General features: G+C 39.8%; 1 protein-coding gene across 2 annotated transcripts in view; it reads left to right on the forward strand.

Annotated features, from left to right (window-relative positions):
• The first annotated feature begins 15,288 nt into the window (after positions 1–15,288).
• The window catches only part of dgkzb (diacylglycerol kinase, zeta b), a 40,877-nt gene continuing 34,644 nt past the window's right edge, over positions 15,289–21,521 (forward strand). Inside the window, exons 1-2 of one of the 2 annotated variants that reach the window (XM_083546182.1) lie at positions 15,337–15,862; positions 15,959–16,211. In XM_083546182.1, coding sequence (XP_083402308.1) covers positions 16,024–16,211 — 188 coding nt within the window. In that variant the 5' untranslated portion in view covers positions 15,337–15,862; positions 15,959–16,023. Of the gene's footprint in view, positions 16,212–21,521 lie in introns of both variants that reach the window. The other variant, XM_083546181.1, reaches the window with a different exon arrangement.

Below are 21,521 nucleotides of genomic sequence, written 5' to 3' on the forward strand. Positions count from 1 at the left end.
CTTAAAGGTGCAACACTCAGTATTAGCAACAGTAATGTGAAATAATAATAAAAAAATAATTTCAGACAGTTTCCCAGAGCTAGATTAAAAACACAATCAGCTTAGAAGTCTACTTTCTGGCCCAGAAAGTTTATTTTTATATGGGATAACCTCTTGTCAATTAGTTTAACACAAATACTCTTTACATCCTTCTAAATCAGGGGACCCCCCCCCCCAAAAAAAAAAAAAAAAAAAAACAATAATCCAAGCAGGGGATCACCGGACCACACAGAAAAAGGGGAAGCTCTTTTAATTGTAATTTTCTTTCCAATTAATTGCCTTTTGAGATCTGCATTCAATTCAATTCATTTTTATTTGTATAGCGCTTTTAACAATGAACATTGTCTCAAAGCAGCTTTACACAGATAATGTGGTGATTAAAAGTAAATATGTTCTTTGTAAGTAAGCTTTTTCCCTGATGAGCAACTGTGGCAAGGAAAAACTCCCCGAAATGGCATAAGGAAGAAACCTTGAGAGGAACCAGACTCAAGAGGGAACCAATCCTCATCTGGGTTGCACCGAATGTCCGCTAATAGCAGATATACGATGTTGCAGGGTACAGTGATGATGATCAGAAGCGAACTGTAGTCCTGAGTCAATGTAGGAGACTGTTGACATTAACTACAGTCCAAATCCATCCTAAAAGCTCCCGTTCTTCCCGTGGATTTTCATGGAACCACCCAAGGCGTTGATGAGAAACCGGCTCGTGGTATTTAATTTGCACAAAATGACCACATATGCCAATTTTCCACAGTCTCATGATTCGAGTTACATTTCTAATATATGTGTAATACTTAAAATAATTTAAAAAAATCATTGTATAACGTGTATAACAATATAACGTAGTATGTAATAATATAATAATAATATTATAACAATACAATATAATAGTCATTTAATATGTATGTTAATATGTAAAATAGGTTGGGAACCGCAGTTCGAAATGAATATAAAGATAATTTTTTACATGTTTACATGTAACCTATTACATATGTTACATATTATATTATATATAACTTTCAAGCAGTAGAATAACTGATGTGCTTGGAACTGATAGGAATTAAGACCTTAGTCCTCAGAAAGGCATAATTGCGAATTTCTGTCCCAATAAACGTAGTCTCTGCTACCAGAACTTTGACTTGACGTGAGGCTGTTTTGGCAATCTCAAACTTTCCTAGGCCCAAATCAGAGGCAGCAGCGTTGGATGAGGCAACGACCCATAGATTCAGACCAAATCCAAGAATGCTATCAGCACCATCATAACTTTTTGGGTGCCATGGTTTGTGTACAAGGGTTGGACATTCTCAATAAATTCAGTTTAACCTATTGGAGATCTAATATTTAATGCACCGTTAAATGGGTAGTCCTGTATCTTTTGATGGGAACGTGAAGGTAAGTGAGATAGACCTAAATGTTTATCAGGACTAGGACTAGCAAAGGAGCATTTAGATTGATTGATTGATTGATTGGGTGGTATCAGAAATTAAATAGGATGTATCTGTTCTGTAACATGATACTTGTTGGCTACATATAATTATACACTACATTGTCGTGGATTTTGGAACCCGACTGCCCTCATCACACATCAATGCCTTATCTCACTAATGCTCCTGAAACTGTATAAACACAAATTCACATTTCACTGACACGCTATCTAATCTAATGGTAATTGTAATGGAATCTAATAGGAATCCTTCCCAGAAGAGTGGTGCTTATTATAACAGCAAATAAAAGACAAAATCCATTCATGAAGTACAGCTCAGGTGTACACAAACTTTAGCTTCAACAATGTACACATACTGATAGTTACCTTTTTCTGAACTACCATAAAAGATTAAAACACAACATATGTTTGAATACTGACTATGCTGTCCCAAATGTGACTTACCAATTCAGTCATTTTCAAGCAAACAATACCTGTTCATACTCCCCAAGCTCAGATATAATCTGTACAGCAACCCTCTAAAGGCCCTACATAAATTAAACCCATTATTAAGTAATAAAAAAAATACTTAATATAAATATTAATAAAAAAAGATAGATTATTTATCCCATTTGCACCAGTGAGAGTGATATTCTCTTTCATCAGATTCCTCTAAATGTACTTAATTAGGTAGCATTATATCTAATAATGATTTATTCACATAATTTTGTCCCACTATATGTAAAAAAACAAAAACAGAAAAACATACAACTTACAGTGCCTGTAAAAATGTAGGAACACTTAGTCTTTCATAGACTGTGTAACAGTTTCTTCCCTCAAGCCATCAGACTTCTCAATACAGAACTGAACTGAACTCACACACACACACACACACACACACACACACACACACACACACACACACACACACACACACACACACACACTGTGTGACTGATCTGTACAACCCGGACTCAACACACACTCGTGCTCACTTTACACACCCATGTCTTCAGTACCACTCACATTACATCACTCCATTACCATAAACAGTTTACATGCCGTTTTTGCACATCTTTTCTGGACTGCTGCTATTTGCTCTTTTTGCACAACATTTTGTTTAAATTTTTTGTTACTGTTCACTTCACGTTTCTTACACACCACAGTGTGCAATACACAACAGGTTTACTGGCGGCGCTATTTTGTTTTGTGTATTTGTCTTGCACTGTCCTGTATTGTCTTGCACTGTCCTGTATTGTCCTGCACTGTCCTGTATTGTCCTGCACTGTCTTGTATTGTCCTGCACTGTTCTGTATTGTCTTGCACTGTCCTCTATTGTCCTGCACTGTCCTGTATTGTCTTGCACTGTCTTGTACTGTCCTGCACTGTCCTCTATTATCCTGCATTGTCCTGTATTGTCTTGCACTGTCTTGTACTGTCCTGCACTGTCCTGTATTGTCCTGCACTGTCCTGTATTGTCCTGCACTGTCTTGTATTGTCCTGCACTGTCTTGTATTGTCTTGCAATCTCCTGTATTGTCTTGCACTGTCTTGTATGGTCTTGCACTGTCTTGTATTGTCCTGCACTGTCCTGTATTGTCTTGCACTGTCCTTTATTGTCCTGCACTGTCCTGTTTTGTCTTGCACTGTACTGTATTGTCTTGCACTGTCCTTTATTGTCCTGCACTGTCCTGTGTTGTCTTGCACTGTCCTCTATTGTCCTGCACTGTCCTGTGTTGTCTTGCACTGTCCTCTATTGTCCTGCACTGTCCTTTATTGTCCTGCACTGTCCTGTGTTGTCTTGCACTGTCCTTTATTGTCCTGCACTGTCCTGTATTGTCTTGCACTGTCCTCTATTGTCCTGGACTGTCCTGTATTGTCTTGCACTGTCTTGTATTGTCCTGCACTGTCCTGTATTGTCCTGCACTGTCTTGTATTGTCCTGCACTGTCCTGCATTGTCCTGCACTGTCTTGTATTGTCCTGCACTGTCCTCTATTGTCTTGCACTGTCCTGTATTGTTTTGCACTGTCTTGTACTGTCCTACACTGTCCTCTATTGTCCTGCACTGTCTTGTATTGTCCTGCACTGTCCTCTATTGTCCTGCACTGTCCTCTATTGTCCTGCACTGTCCTTTATTGTCCTGCACTGTCCAGTATTGTCTTGCACTGTCCTCTATTGTCCTGCACTGTTTGCTCCAGGTTGCACACAATGCACTTTATGTGGCGTGGACACTTTCTAGTCCTGAGCCCTGTGTTTTCTGTTTTCTGTAATTGTTGTTGTATGTAGCACCAGGGTTTTTCAGTCACATGGATGTTCCTTTTGTTAATATGCAACAAACTAAGTAAAAGGCAAAACAATTGTACAGTGAACGATTGGACTGAAGTTCTGTGGACAGATGAGTCCAAATTTGACATTTTTGGCTCCAACAAAAGAGCTTATATAAGACGGAGAACAGGAGAGATGCTGCTTTACACCCACAGTCAAACATGGAGGTGGAAGCTTAATGCTATGGGGTTATTTTGGAGCAGGGAAGGTTGGAAACGTATTCCGTGTGAAAGGAAAACTGAACCATCATGGCAACCATTCCATATTTTCAACACCATGTAATTCAGTCTGGACTGTGGCTCATTGCAACCGACTTCACCATACAATAAGATAATGACCTGAAGCGTACATGCAACCTCTGTAAGCATTATTTAGAGAGCAAACGTTCAGCTGGAGTGATATCTATCATAAAATGACCTGCTCAGTCACTGCACCTAAATCCTATTGAACTTCTTGATGAATGTTCTGGATCGCAAGGTCAGAAATAAATAGTAGTAGTTACTAGTGAAGCTTTTGTAAGTTTTACAGCTGAATGTTTGGAGAAACAAACTGCCCAGATGGCAAGAGTGTGTAATGCTTTTATTTATGCTAATAAATAGTAAGTTTAACATATCATATTATAGCAACACCATACTGTTGACAGGTTCTTGATGGAATTTATTGCCAAACCATATTATATTATAATTTTTTATTATAGAAATAAGAAAGGAAACTGTTTTGTGATAGAAGGGTGAAAGGGAAAGTTTATAGGACTGTGGTGAGACCTGCGATGTTGTATGGATTAGAGACAGTGGCATTGAGTAAAAGACAGGAGGTAGAGCTGGAGGTAGCAGAGCTGAAGATGTTGAGGTTTTCGTTGGGAGTGATGACGATGGACAGGATTAGAAATGAGTTTATAAGAGGGACAGCGCATGTAGGACGTTTTGGAGACAAGGTGAGGGAGGCGAGATTGAGATGGTTTGGACATGTTCAGAGGAGGGACATGGGATATATCAGTAGGAGAATGCTGAGGATGGAGCCACCAGAAAGGAGGAAAAGAGGAAGGCCAAGGAGGAGGTTCATCGATGTAGTGAGGGAAGACATGCAGGTAGCTGGTGTGAAAGAGGCAGATGTAGAGGACAGGGTGGTATGGAGATGGATGATCCGCTGTGGTAACCCCTAATGGGAGCCATAAAGTGTTGTTGTTTTTTTTTAAAGATGGTGTAACCTTCATTGTTAGCTGTGAGCTTCTGTATTGCGAGTCTTTAAACTGCATTTTTGTAATAAAAATGGTTTACGTGGCTTCAACTATTGAAGGACTCTTGTTTATTCTAGTTTTAGTTGTTTTCTAAGTAAAAATATATTATTTTTGTGGTTTATAAACAGTCAGATTTAAACCAGTTTAAATTCAAGGCATCTTAATTTTTTTTAGCCTCATTACATCAGTTTCTGAGGTTTGAAGACTCCAGTTTGAAGACTCCTGGTGAGAGATTACTTCAAAACTCTGGTTAAAAGTAAAATGTAAAATGCCTCATGAGCAGCAGTTCACTAGAGAGACAATAAAATATTTGAATTATTTAAACTATTTAACGTTTTGGTCGGTAGAGGGAGACAGAACATTGCATGCTCTTGCATTGCCAGTAGGATATTGGACAAACTAGGTCAATCCATCCTGCATTTATTGCCTTAATTAGTGCCATAAGACCAGTTACTAAATGTCATGAAACTATGAGTTGAAAGAAGAAAATTCAGATATAGAATTGTACATATGTACAATTCTATATCTGAATTTTCTTCTTTCAGATATAGAATTGTACATATGTAAAAGATTTGTGTAAAATTCCCAAAAAAATGATGTAATCAACTGTTTTATATATAGTTTTTGACTGCTCAGGGACAATGAGGAATGTCTACACCCAGTGGTGGATGAAGTACACAAACTATGTAGCTGAGTTAAAGTAGCGATACACGAGGTCAAATATTACTCCAGTAAAAGTAAAAATGCCCCCTTTAAACGAAAGTATTTTCCATCCAATGTATTTAAGTATCCAAAGTACTATGATTTATTACGGCTATAATGTTCCTATTGTCATTTTTGTCACAAGACTCTTTGCTCAATTAACTCAGTTTATTTGAACAAGACAGATGTTACTCTCAGCACACTGATCTATTAATAGAATAATATTAGAGTCAAAAAATTATATCTATTTAAATTATCATGAGCCCCAAACCTTCTTTTCAAGTGCTTCAAAAACATTGTGCCAAAAAGGCCACAGGTGTTGTGGCGAGTTCGAGTCAGGAGTTTCTTCCATCATTTATTCCTCTCAAAATGTTCTGCTTGCTGTTGAACTGAAGCTGAACTGTATGTTGGTTATAATTAGAGACCACCAAGCGCCAATCAAAACGAGTTCAAAACACAGTTACGTTTTTATCCACTCATCATTTGAGTTTGAAATGTAGTGAAGTTAAAGTAAAAATCTCCCCGAATGGAAAAACTCCAGTAAAGTACAGATACGTGAAAAAGCTACTTAAATACAGTAACGAATTACATTTACTCTATTACTGTCCACCACTGGCTACACCAAGGGACTGAACACCACAGAAAAATAACACAGTGATTATTCATTCAATTTAGTTGATTGTATTCATTTCTAAGTGTATCAGAACAAAAGGTCAAAAGTATTGGGACAAGTGAACATTACATCAACACTATAGTTTCTGTACGAATTTTTGCCCGTTCAACCAGTAGAGCATTTGTCATGTCAAAAACTGACATTGGACATTGCTCCATTCCAGTTCATCCCAAAGGTTTTTTGATGGGGTTGGGGTCAGGGCTCAGTGTGGAAAATGTATATACTGTGGCAGTGGGTCTGATTGAAACATCTAAATTCAATAAATTAAGAGGTGTGTCCGAATACTTTTGTAAATAAAGTTTATATGGTATATACAGTTGTGTCCAATCCCTTGCAAACATCCTAGTATATTGGGGTCACACCCAGGGGGGATACCTACAAAAAAACAAAGCGTATGATCTAGTGTGCCATGGTAATCTTTTTACCCATGTCAATATTGCTTGCATTTTTCCCCATTATTCACTCATGCTTTAGCAATATGACTGACAGACAGTCGCCATTCAGACAAAAAACGGTCTGTGGTGCATCGTTCCGGTTTTATCACTTAAACTGCCACTACCATCATCCCTGCCAAATTTGCAAAATAAACACCTGGCAGTGTGGGGTCCTTTGCCATTTTCCACCTGCCATTTTGATTGAGACGGCTCTTAGACAGCCGTCTTCTTTCAGAAAGGCTCTCGTAGCCTACAAGCCGAGCTTAATATCCATGAACAGTCTGTGTTAGTGCCAAAAGGCTTTCCTTTTAATTGATTTTCCTTCCTAGATTATCAACATGTAAGATAAGGAGCGCTGTCTGGCTCTTGGGACTGTCCAGCAGCCAGTCATCTTGATAAGGGAGCACACGCAGTCCTTAGAAGTGCAGAGACTCTTGGGCAAATCTTAGACATACTGGGTGTTAAAGCAAAAGCGTGTAAGGACGGTCCTTAAACGGATATGCCACACTGTTTGTGGAAGACGAATTGCCTGAGGCTGTACCAGACTCCCTTGAGTGCTGAACTTCTTGCTACGTTTCATTTCCGCTAATGGCACTTGTATTTGGCCCATATGTGCTGCCGGCTATTTTAAAGACGTTTACTTCTCCTCTCCCACTGGACCAATCAGAATTTTGTTCCTATGGCTTATCTTCTTTCGTCTGAAGGTACCCAGCAGGGCAAGTCACTAACAGCACTGTGCTACAATTAAAATAATGATCCGTAAGTGACTCCCTGATCACGCCTATCCTGCAACTAATTTGGGCCTTGTCAGAACAAATGGCTCATCAAAAGCTGGCATATTTTCAACAGTTCACACAATTAAAAATGTATAGATTTTATAAGATTGTGAGGTGATAAGATATTAGTCTTCAGTCCTGGTCCCTCTCTTTGTCTTCCAGGTCACATCAGATAAGGCAATTGCTTAATCCTGGTCAGGTTTGTGGTGATTCTGGAACTCATCCTAGAACACTGGGGTGGTAATTATATGGTAATTATCAGTGAACTTCAAGCCACAATGCACTCACACATTCACACCTAATGGAAATGTAGACAACCGACAATGCCAACAGGAATCTAAAGCAAACACCGGAAGAACATGCAAAACTCTACACAAATACTAACCTGAACTCAGGCCTGAAATGGGACCTCAAGTGACAATACCTTGATGTTGAAATTCTGATCAGAAGGTCGTGAGTTCAAAACCCAGCACCACTAAACTGCCACTGCTGGACCCTTGAGCAAGACTCTTAATCCTGATTTGCTCAGTTGTAAGTTGCTCTGGAGAAGGGCGTTTGCCACAATGCCATAAATGTACAAAGTCAAAGGATTAAATACCAAAGATGTATAAAGACTTCTGGTTGTACTGGCACAACCCGTCATAGCAAATACAATTAAACGTGTTTGTGTCTGAGTACTTGTGTGCATACTTAGTCTTATTATCTGTATGTTTGTTCCGCCAAGTCATTTTCCAAATCTGCCAAAAATCCAAATTTGGCTGCTCTGTTTCTTCTTCATTAAAGTGTGAATTTGTTCATGCTTAGGTACACTATAAAAAATATAAAAGATCTATCTATCTATCTATCTGTCTGTCTGTCTGTCTGTCTGTCTGTCTGTCTGTCTGTCTGTGTCTGTCTGTCTGTCTGTCTGTCTGTCTGTCTGTCTGTCTGTCTGTCTATCTATCTATCTATCTATCCATCCATCCATCCATCCATCCATCCATCCATCCCTCTCTCTCTCTCTCTCTCTCTCTCTCTCTCTCTCTCTCTCTCTCTATATATATATATATATATATATATATATATATATATATATATATATATATATATATATATATATATATATATATGGATTTAGAGAAAGCGTACGACAGAGTGCCGAGAGAGGAGTTGTGTTATTGAATGAAAAAGTCAGGTGTGTCAGAGAAATATGTGAGGGTGCTCTAGGACATGTATGAGGACAGTGTGACAGCAGTGAAGTGTGCAGTAGGAACGACATACTGGTTAAAGGTGAAGGTTGGACTGCATCAAGGATTGGCTCTGAGCCCCACTCCCCTGTTTGCAGTGGTGATGGACAGGTTGATGAACGAGGTCATTACGGAACGACTATGACGTTTGCGGATGATATTGTGCTTTGTGGTTAGAGTAGTGAGTAGGTTGAGGAGAGCCTGGAGAGGTGGAGGTATGGGCTGGAGAGAAGGGGAATGAAAGTCAGTAGGAGTAAGACAGAGTACATGTGTGTGAATGAGAGGGAGGGCAGTGGAGTGTTGCGGTTGCAGGGAGAAGAAGTGGAGAAGGTGGAGGAGTTCAGGTACCTGGGGTCATCAGTGCAAAGTAATGGAGAGTGTGTTAGAGAAGTGAAGAAAAGAGTGCAGGCAGGGTGGAGTGGGTGGAGAAGAGTGATAGCAGGAGTAATTTGTGATAAAAGAGTATCTGGAAGAGTGAAAGGGAAAGTTTATAGGACTGTGGTGAGAACTGTGATGTTGTATGGTCTAGAGACAATGGCAATTAGTAAAAGACAGGAAGTGGAGCTGGAGGTAGCAGAGCTGAAGATGTTGAAGTTTTCGTTGGGAGTGACGACGATGGACAGGATTAGAAATGAGTTTATTAGAGGGACAGCGCATGTAGGACGTTTTGGAGACAAGATGAGGGAGGCCCGATTAAGATTGTTTGGACATGTGCAGAGGAGGGACATGGGGTATATCGGTAGGAAAATGCTGAAGATGGAACCACCAGGAATGAGAAAAAGAGGAATGCCAAGAAGGAGGTTTATGGATGTGGTGAGGGAAAACATGTAGGAAAGTTGGTTTGAAAGAGACAGATGTAGAGGACAGGGGTTATGGATGATCCGCCGAAAGAAGAACATATATATATATATATATATATATATATATATATATATATATATATATATATATATATATATATACATACAGTGAGGAAAATAAGTATTTGAACACCCTGCTATTTTGCAAGTTCTCCCACTTAGAAATCATGGAGGGGTCTGAAATTGTCATCGTAGGTGCATGTCCACTGTGAGAGACATAATCTAAAAAAAAAAATCCAGAACTCACAATGTATGATTTTTAAACTATTTATTTGTATGATACAGCTGCAAATAAGTATTTGAACACCTGTCTATCAGCTAGAATTCTGACCCTCAAAGACCTGTTAGTCTGCCTTTAAAATGTCCACCTCCACTACATTTATTATCCTAAATTAGATGCACCTGTTTGAGGTCGTTAGCTGCATAAAGACACCTGTCCACCCCATACAATCAGTAAGAATCCAACTACTAACATGGCCAAGACCAAAGAGCTGTCCAAAGACACTAGAGACAAAATTGTACACCTCCACAAGGCTGGAAAGGGCTACGGGGAAATTGCCAAGCAGCTTGGTAAAAAAAGGTCCACTGTTGGAGCAATCATTAGAAAATGGAAGAAGCTAAACATGACTGTCAATCTCCCTCGGACTGGGGCTCCATGCAAGATCTCACCTCGTGGGGTCTCAATGATCCTAAGAAAGGTGAGAAATCAGCCCAGAACTACACGGGAGGAGCTGGTCAATGACCTGAAAAGAGCTGGGACCACTGTTTCCAAGGTTACTGTTGATAATACACTAAGACGTCATGGTTTGAAATCATGCATGGCACGGAAGGTTTCCCTGCTTAAACCAGCACATGTCCAGGCACATCTTAAGTTTGCCAATGACCATTTGGATGATCCAGAGGAGTCATGGGAGAAAGTCATGTGGTCAGATGAGACCAAAATAGAACATTTAGGTCATAATTCCACTAAACGTGTTTGGAGGAAGAAGAATGATGAGTACAATCCCAAGAACACCATCCCTACTGTGAAGCATGCTCCACTGCTTTGGGGGTGTTTTTCTGCACATGGGACATGGCAACTGCACTGTATTAAGGAGAGGATGACCGGGGCCATGTATTGCGAGATTTTGGGGAAAAACCTCCTACCCTCAGTTAGAGCATTGAAGATGGGTCGAGGCTGGGTCTTCCAACATGCCAATGACCCGAAGCACATAGCCAGGATAACCAAGGAGTGGCTCTGTAAGAAGCATATCAAGGTTCTGGCGTGGCCTAGCCAGTCTCCAGACCTAAACCCAATAGAGAATCTTTGGAGGGAGCTCAAACTCTGTGTTTCTCAGCGACAGGCCAAAAACCTGACTGATATATATATATATACATACAGTGAGGAAAATAAGTTTTTGCAAGTTCTCCCACTTAGAAATCATGGAGGGGTCTGAAATTGTCATCGTAGGTGCATGTCCACTGTGAGAGACATAATCTAAAAAAAAAAATCCAGAAATCACAATGTATGATTTTTTAACTATTTATTTGTATGATACAGCTGCAAATAAGTATTTCAACACCTTAGCAAGTCAATGTTAATATTTGGTACAGTAGTCTTTGTTTGCAATTACAGAGGTCAAACGTTTCCTGTAGTTTTTCACCAGGTTTGCACACACTGCAGGAGGGATTTTGGCCCACTCCTCCACACAGATCTTCTCGAGATCAGTCAGGTTTCTGGCCTGTCGCTGAGAATTGTGGAGTTTAAACTCCCTCCAAAGATTCTCTATTGGGTTTAGTTCTGGAGACTGGCTAGGCCACGCCAGAACCTTGATATGCTTCTTACAGAGCCACTCCTTGGTTATCCTGGCTGTGTGCTTCGGGTCATTGTCATGTTGGAAGACCCAGCCTCGACCCATCTTCAATGCTCTAACTGAGGGAAGGAGGTTGTTCCCCAAAATCTCGCAATACATGGCCCCGGTCATCCTCTCCTTAATACAGTGCAGTCGCCCTGTCCCATGTGCAGAAAAACACCCCCAAAGCATGATACTACCACCCCCATGCTTCACAGTAGGGATAGTGTTCTTGGGATGGTACTCATCATTCTTCTTCCTCCAAACATGTTTAGTGGAATTATGACCCAAAAGTTCTATTTTGGTCTCATCTGACCACATGACTTTCTCCCATGACTCCTCTGGATCATCCAAATGGTCATTGGCAAACTTAAGATGTGCCTGGACATGTGCTGGTTTAAGCAGGGAAACCTTCCGTGCCATGCATGATTTTAAACCATGACGTCTTAGTGTATTACCAACAGTAACCTTGGAAACGGTGGTCCCAGCTCTTTTCAGGTCATTGACCAGCTCCTCCCGTGTAGTTCTGGGCTGAATTCTCACCTTCCTTAGGATCATTAAGACCCCACGAGGTGAGATCTTGCATGGAGCCCCAGTCCGAGGGAGATTGACAGTCATGTTTAGCTTCTTCCATTTTTTAATAATTGCTCCAACAGTGGACCTTTTTTCACCAAGCTGCTTGGCAATTTCCCCGTAGCGCTTTCCAGCCTTGTGGAGGTGTACAATTTTGTCTCTAGTGTCTTTGGACAGCTCTTTGGTCTTGGCCATGTTAGTAGTTGGATTCTTACTGATTGTATGGGGTGGACAGGTGTCTTTATGCAGCTAACGACCTCAAACAGGTGCATCTAATTTAGGATAATAGATGTAGTGGAGGTGGACATTTTAAAGGCAGACTAACAGGTCTTTGAGGGTCAGAATTCTAGCTGATAGACAGGTGTTCAAATACTTATTTGCAGCTGTATCATACATATAAATAGTTAAAAAATCATATATTGTGATTTCTGGATTGTTTTTTTTAGTTTATGTCTCTCACAGTTGACATGCACCTACGATGACAATTTCAGACCCCTCCATGATTTCTAAGTGGGAGAACTTGCAAAATAGCAGGGTGTTCAAATACTTATTTTCCTCACTGTATATATATATATATATATATATATATATATATATATATATATATATATATATATATATAATAAACACTCATCAGGCATCATTTTAACAGACAGCTCATCAAAGTGCTGGCTGCACTGCTAATGTCTGTCATTTCAGTCAAGTGAACCACCATGCGCACCATATCAAAAGCCACAAATCATATTTTCCATCTGTGTAATGCCAGACATTGTGCCAGTGTTTGCTTTGTTGTGTCATTGTGCATTATAAACACATAAAGGTGATGGTATCCAGACCCCACTTTTTCTCTTTGCTTTATCTGACCAGATCTTTCAAAGCACACCTTCTTTTACTATATTAGATATAGAAGTATATAAATCATCTGAAACAAGCCAGACGCATACACAACAGCGTCTACTGATGACTACGGTGTTGTTACTGCTGCTTATCATTATTATTATTATCATTATTATTTTTGAGAAAAGGCCATACAATAGTAAGTACATCACCAGTAGTAGTATCTTTTATTAAAAATAAAAAACACAACTAAATTACTCAACTAAACTGACAGAACACAATGGCCAGTAATTTAGTTTGCTTATATATTAACTCCGAAACTGGGTTTGTAGATGGAATGAGCTCTGCGTTTTTGAATGAATGTGATAAACAGAGTAGGTTTGGAGGAACAAAGGCTATTCGGCCACACCTGGGCCATTACATCAAACACCAATGTGCCCAAATAACTCTAATATTCATCTGCTCAGAAAAGGCTTTGTATATGCAGACATTGAGCTCAAAGCATGCTCTGATGCAGACATTAAAGGGTTTGCATAGAAGATAATGGGTTCTGGCTTGTGCACTGTTCTTTGGTCTCTGCCTGCTCTGGTGTTGGTCAATTTCCCAGCGGCTGCACCTTCTGTTTTCCTTCTTCTTTTTCTTTTACATCAATACATTATAAGTGTGAACTATCTGAACTTTAAAGTTAACAGATTAACACAAATACTCATAAAGTTGACCTTGGCATAATGCGCTAATGTTATAATAGCCCCCATTTTTCTGGGAAGGCTTTCCACTGGATTTTGGAATGTGGTTGTGGGAATTTGTGTTTATTCAGCTACAGTCGGTGCTCCATTTTGCCCCAAAGGCGTTTAATGCGGCTTAAAGACAGGACTCTGTGCAGGATTCTCAAGAACTTGTAGATCCACTTGAGATCCCCACAAGAAAAAAACTTTACCTCTCACATCTACATCTGTCCACTACTATGTTTTAGTTACTCCTTTGATTCGAATCAGTGTTTGGATTTGTTGAAAATAAAAACCATCACCTCATTCTACTCTCCAAGTACTGGCTGCAAAAGTCAATCACATTACCTGACCAGGGTTGGCTGGTTGTCTGCCATGTCCATGTACTTAGCAATATGAAAGCTAGGATTAATCATAAATATTATCAATGTATGAGCCAAAGCGGATTAGTTTTCTTTTTATTATGGACATACTCCTGCAGCACGCACTGTGAGTAATTGCTGCAGAGGGCCATCATCCCTACACTTCTACAGCTGCTTTAAATTTGTTAAATCGATTCAGCAAAACATTAATTTAGCAACACAAACATTTTTTAAAATCTTATCTCCTTCTTTTCTTTTTGCACTCGCTTAAATCTCATTTGTACCCTCCTCCCCTTCCCCTCAATCCACTTTCTTACTGTTAAAATGCCTATCTGTCCTGTTGTACCTGTTATCTAACATTGCGTGGTGTGTAGGCGGGGATTATATTCATACGCTCATAGATATCAGCTGCACACGGTGCAGCAGAAGTGCACTTCTATATTCCCCCGGCCCGCTTCTCTGGAGGCCCACGTTGTGTACCGCGTACTCGGACCACGCAGTATATTCACAACAAAACGTCGTTAACATTTCGCTTCCCTCATGCACGCCCAAAACACAAAATAAAATCATGCTGCATAGATGAATCAGCTTGTGCTGCGGCAATACAGGGAAGCTGACTTGAGGTTTAAGTTCACTGACTTCTGATACTGAGTTTGCTGTAGATTTGTAGATTTGCTGGTTGTACAATACATTCACGCACGCGTCTATATTTAGTTATCTTGCGGCTATTGCTTCTGGTTTATTTCCTTTATCAATTTAAAAAATTGCTTATACTTGTTGCTTTGCAAACCATCCATGTGTGCCTTCAGCTTTATATTTGAATGTTAAAAATGAATTCATAATGTGTTTAGAACCTACACTGCATTAGCAATGTGCCTCATGTTACTGAGCTGATGGAGTAAGTCAGTAACACCTCAAAAGTGTGTGTGTGTGTGTGTGTGTGTGGGAGCAGAACCTGTACGTTAGAGGAATGCATAGCACATTGAGTGGGTTTCCATTTGTTTGGTTTTATGTAAAGCTATGTAGGAGGGAGACCTGGGCTTTGTGGAGGCTGTTCCTGGCCTTTATAGTAGATGGCTTTATAGTGATGATGTTTTCTGGCACCTTAAGTTATCCTGATAGCAGTCTGATTTGAGTTGCTTTAAAGGCCATTTATGATAGTGTCCGATCTCCTGCAGCACATTTAAGCTGATTTGCTTGTACAAGTTCCATACTTGATCAACAGGTGGCATCATGGCTTCATTCTAACATGGGCCAATGAGAGGAGGTGGGAGGGAGGACTGTTACATGCCTCAGAGAGGTGAGCCGATAAAAGTGTGGTTCTGAGGCAGTCAGCTTGGAAATGTGTGAAGATAGAACACACGGCTTTAAGCATGGAGAGAAACAGAAAGGCACATGAGAAGACAACTATGGGTCCTGCTGCTGCCTGAGGGTTCCACACTTCCTGGACTTGGTACCCTGGTACACTGAGACACTGTTCTGGTGTAAGTGCCAGAAAAGAAAGTAAGAAAGAAAGAAAGAAAGACAGAAAGAAAGAAAAAGAAGAGAACCAGGGAACTTTGAGCCCTAGAGGAGATTTCTGTTTGAGAAAAAGTCATTTTGTTGTCAGTGGGTGGAAGAACAGGCTCCAGAACATGGACGAGGAGAAGGAAACGTTTACTTCAAGAGCCTCATACAGATTTTCACACACTCTCAGTGTTCAAACACATGTTCAGACAGCTGCACTTCCTGGTATGCTGTGTAGACTGATTGCCTGAGCTGCTTGGTGGAATAAACTCCCATACTATGGAGATCAACCACGTTGTGATCCTCTCGTACACAAGCCAAGGATTTTTCCTGTAATCACATAAAAACAGACTTTTTCTTTCTGCTTTTTTTTTCTGGTTGTCAGAAATTTCACTCTTTCTATCTTGTTCTGGTCCCACCCTGAATAGTGTATAAAATCATGTATGTGTGAGATGGAATACCTCGATCTGGACTCAGTTTGCCTTGTGACCTTATGATGGAGGGAGATGGTGACCGTGGTGAGATGCCTGCCCACCTGGATGCTCTGGTGGATGGTAAGGACCAGGCAACACCGGGATCAGCATCGTCATCCTGCTCAGATCTTTCCACTTCTACTCCTGCGGTTCAGCCCTCTTCACACACTACCAGGACCTTCAGCGGACTCCGGTTCTTTGGCAGAAAGTGAGTGTGTGTATAGAGTGTGTGTATAGTGTGTGTGTGTGTGTGTGTGTGTGTGTGTGTGTGTGTGTGTGTGTGTGTGTGTGTTTGTGTGTGTGTGTGTGTGTGTGTGTGGGTTTGTTTGTGTCTGTGAATGTGTAAGTACAGCTACTTTAAAATTCTGAACTAAAAAGGAAAATCATAGCCTTTCCTTAAAAAAAAACAAAAAAACCTGAACAATATGTAATAAGTCTCAAATGAGTCAGAACTGTTACACCTTAATCACATCCCTTACAACTGTCTTCTCAGCGAAACTCTCTTCTAGTTCAAATCTCAGTACTTTCACTTTTCTCTTAAAAATATGCATGCAATGTTTATATGCGTCTGTACTATTCACACCACTGTTTCTGTTTACAAATATATTTTACACCCCAACTATGATTCCTGCTGTTAACAGCTTCATTGTTGCTGAATTTTACTCAAACCTGGAAGGACTTTAAATGTGCAAGATCAGATTTCATCAAGTAGCCATACTAATCCTATAGTCTCTTGTGGTTTGCTAAAAATGGCTGCCTTAATGGATTCCTAAAGAAAGTTAATTAAATTCTATTATTGTCTGACCTGTTGGGACTATGGTCACCCCCACCCTTCTAGTGCACTACTGATCTTGTGCTTTTTTAGAGATGTCCTATGAAGAACGCTGGTTACAAATTTGTTTTCATTTGACATTAGAAAATTTTATTTAGGTCATAGAGCTTCTTTATTGTTTAACTACATATTTTTCCATTAGTTGTGCTGTAGTGACTGATTAATTTTGTTATTACTGAATAATACAATACAATACAATACAATACAATACAATACAATACAATACAATACAATATAACATATAATTGACTACCTACAGTTTAGGGGATTAACCTTTGATTATAGAGTAACAAAGAATAAATAGGTGGGAAGTAAGAAACAGGAAGCATTCATTTTTAGATGTAGTTTCACATCATTTCATCTGACCTACTAGTGCATTACAGTATAAACACTATACCTAGAATGTTGGCAGGATTTTCATGAGGTAAAAAAAATCACAGATTTCACTTTTTTTGTTACTTATAAATGCTTCAATCATTTTTTTTTCATTTGAACCTAATGGTGCAGTGAGGGACTTGGGTGTAAAATGTGTGTTAAGGCCTATGTAATAAATGTGATCATCGTATCTGGTCTATGCATATCTTGCTCTATTCTAAATCCTGCAAATATCTTCAAAACCCCCCAAAAAAGTGAATGAAATGTCTTAATACTAGTTAAAACCTGGTTAAAACAGTCAATGGGAGAAGAGTTTTCTACATGCACAGTAAAAATCTTTTTCAAATATAGATCTTTTACAATGAATCATATTTAGGCATGTTGAAATGAATTTTAAGTGAAAATGGCTCTGAGTGGCCAAGTAGGGGTGTGTGTTACTGAAACCAAATGATATCTTGACACATAACTAATTAGTTTGGCTGATTTTCCCGGCCTCTTGCGGATAGCACGATAAACCAAAAACTTATAGGGAATTGTTTTTATGTTGAAATAATGAAATGTATCAATACAAATATAATAATAAATTATAAAATGAAGTTAAATGTTAAATGTTTTTCGCGGGCGGTTTTGGAACTTAACCACCGCAATAAACAGGGGATTACTGTAGTTGGGAAACACTGAATTAAGGATAGTGTAACTCAATGCTGTTTTCCATGGTGTTATTTTTGAATACGGATAAAAATAAAATAAAAATAAGTTATCCTATACAGTATATGTTAAAACTGAACAATATTTGGTTGCGGAACCATGAAATTCATGCTTCATTTAGCTCAAACAAAACACATCCATTTACAGCATACTGTACACTACAATAGTTATAACATATACTGTATAGGATAACTATTATTCTTTTTGCTGACCATTATTGTCATTTCCTAGCTACTTAATCTCAATGACATAGAGCCAAAGTTCCTGTCTCGCCATGTCCTGTTGCTACCCAACACTGCATACGTTTTTTTTTTTTGTTTTCTTTGAGGTGGTAGAAAATGGCAGCTCTGTATTAGCAGTTAACACTAGTTATGTATATAATTATGGATTAACCATGGCCATTCAGAATCACTTGGCTACCCTGTTAGGACATGTGTGCACATGCCCAGACTTACAAAAATGTGAACCAATTATGTAGCGTTTGAAATAAATAGCATTTCATTGTTTCCTCAAGCTGTTCTGTTGTCTCCCCCCAGGTTGGAATTGGTTTCAAATGACAAGGACAGTGACAGGTGTAACTAGCATTTTATTTTACCGTTCCTAAATGCTAGGGGCAATAAGAGTCATTAGCATAACCTATTGCCACATTGTCATGCGGAACTGACTTGATAATGGGCTGATAGAAAGGTGTTCTGAGATAATCGCTGCACGCATACCACTGGTATACTGGTATGCACCGCATTGTACAGCTAGCGACGGTATGGAGTGGTAAATAGGTTGCAGCATCATAAACTTTTTTTATGTGGCACACCTCACTAACACCACATGTCATGGCTGGGTGTCTGGACCACCAGTTGACCTAGTTAATGATGTTCATATGTGTTAACATGATGTCTGTGTTTTGATGTCTTTTACCATGTAATATGAAATGTGATCAATAAATTGGTGTTATACGGTTGTATGTACAATAGTGTATATACTTGGCATAGTACACACAGCAAGTTATAGGACACTGCAAGTTAAAAATTGTGGGCAATATGAATTACAGAAACCGAGGGTTCAACAACAACATGACTCCAGTGTCATCCAGCCAATAAACATTCGCAAGGGGAGCATTTGACTACTGGTATCAGGTTGGGATGGAGGGGGAGTCCTACAGGACTGCAAGGATAAGTACATTGCTGAGGTCCCACGGTGTATGGTGCATGTTTACAGAAAGGCTGTGACAAGTTTATCAGCCTGGTGTTAGACAAAACCCAAAATGCGGTGATACTCCACGATACTTACTGTATCATATTCCAGTAGTCCATGTAGAACATTTAGAACCAGGCTGCATTTTGGAGCCAGTTGATAGAGTGCACACCAATCAGAGAATCCAATGCCTGTTTACTTGAGGAATTGTATAGTTTTTGGACTACTGGTCCACCACCTGCTCTTTATTCCAAAAGATCAAACCCACAGGTTTAGGCCATTTTCCTCCGAGGGTGCTAAGTCATGCCATCCATTTGGGGAAATTAGTTTATTTGGAAAGGAAATTCCCAAATCATTTAGTGAGAACAGCAGCAGAAACCAAGGCCTGGCAATCACTTTGGTGCAACAAGCAGGAATCAGAAATCTATGCATGGAGCACTGTAATGCATACAGTATAAAATGTGACCAGTCATTAGGCAGTACATCCTGTTGGATCCAGCAAATCAGAACTACAGATGCACTGGGTCAAATTGGAATGAAGGTTAATTTGCCATAATTAGGTTTGACATCCCGTATCTGGGATTTTCCATGTATATGTGCGGTCTTGGCACCTTTACAGTGCATTCGCTTCACTGTTATGCTGTCTTGAAAATAATGTTTTTCCCCGTGAAACCAATCATTTGACATTTACATTTATGGAATTTTGGTAGACACTCTTATACAGAGCAACACACAGTACATTTGTCTCATTCATACAACTGAGCAGCTATGGGGTTAAGGGCCTTGTTCTGGGGCCCAGGAGTGGCAGTTTGGTATGGAAGGAATTTGAACTCGCAACCTCTAGATCCAAAGTCTAATGCCTTAACCACTAAGTTGCCACCTCCCCAATCCTATATCCTATCCTATCCTATCCTATCCTATCCTATCCTATCCTATCCTATCCTTTGCCACTTTACAGGCCCACAAGTCAGAAGCTGTGGGGGCTTCAGGCCTTAGTCACAGCCCTGAGAATTCTCACTGTACTATTAGATTAGAAGCAACTTGTAAAATAGACCGAGACCACATTGTTTTCATACCGTGGTTCTTGTAGTGGTCTTCATTACAGGTGTCTCTAAAGTTCATTTGTTTTTTTATGGGCCAAAAAAAAAAGCTGTGCAATGAGTGTGAGATCTTTGGATAAAAAAAAAAAAAGCGCTTCCAACTACACATCTCATCAACAGCAAATATCCATCTCTCATCTCGTCCGTCACGTAGCACTCTCCAACCTGGTAGATAAATGAGTGTGTGCTTGTAATCCAACTGTTCTTTGCAAGAAAGAGGCAGCTGTTTCGGTGCTTTGTAGGTATAAGTTAACTGAGCTTGTGTAATCCGATAATGTCACACACTCCACAGCCACCTGAGTTTTGTTTTGAAAAACTTGGTCCACTGTGCCCGAACTGAAAAAGTGACCCGAGTGTGATTTTCTGCAGGGCTGCTGGATGACGCTAAACCGCCTCACCGAAACAGTCTGTCAAACAAACTGATTTATTGCTTTTAAGTGCTTATTTCGAGACTTATTAAAGTAGGTCTCCTACACACGCACTTACAAATCATGCGGTTCTTAGTCCATATTTGTATTAGCGGTCCCAGTCAGGACCTGAAGAGGGACAGACCCATTTCTGTTGCTATCTTTACTGTCTCTCCCTCTCCACTCCTGCTATGTATAGATCAGGGTCAGAGTCTCAGTATTGGATTGTGAATACGTGTGTGTCTGTGTGTGTGCGAGTGTGTGTTTGTGTCTGTGTGTGGAGAGTGCTGAGGCATTAAATGATGCTCTCCTGAGCTATGACTCAAAGGAATTAGGCCATCTGTTTGATTGAAGTTGGGATGTGGGGAGATGAACCAGTGAACCCGAAACAAGGCAGTGAAGGTATTCGCCCATCTATTTGAAAACTAATAGACCTAAACAGCTGCCATCTCATTTTTATATTAAGTTTAACCAGTTGATCCAATCATTAGCCTGTCTACATCCATGATTCAGTTGAAGCATTGGATTCTGCTCTTTACAGGTGACTTATTTATTTATTTATTTTTCAAATGAAAATTCGTTTGACGAATTCACGTGTTGGATACATCTTTACCTAGAAACTCATAGGGCAAGACAAAGAATGGAAAGTGTCCTGAAGATGGCGACAGTGCTACATGTAGTGTTCAAACATCAGCCTCTTATTCTCTTTGCTCTGAGCCAGTGCTATTGTTTGGCCGTCACTGTCAGCCCTGTTGTGTTGATAGGTCGAGATGGGATTGGGAATCCAGGGCCTTGGTTGGTTACAGAGACATTGAACAGGCGTATTTATTTGGTAGCTCAGTATTTAAGGTTTTGGGTTACTGATCAGAAGGTTCAAACGCCGGTACCGCCAAGCTGCCATTCTT

The sequence above is a fragment of the Silurus aristotelis genome (assembly GCF_946808225.1).
Source record: "Silurus aristotelis genome assembly, chromosome: 7".
NCBI classification, from domain to species: Eukaryota; Metazoa; Chordata; class Actinopteri; order Siluriformes; family Siluridae; genus Silurus; species Silurus aristotelis.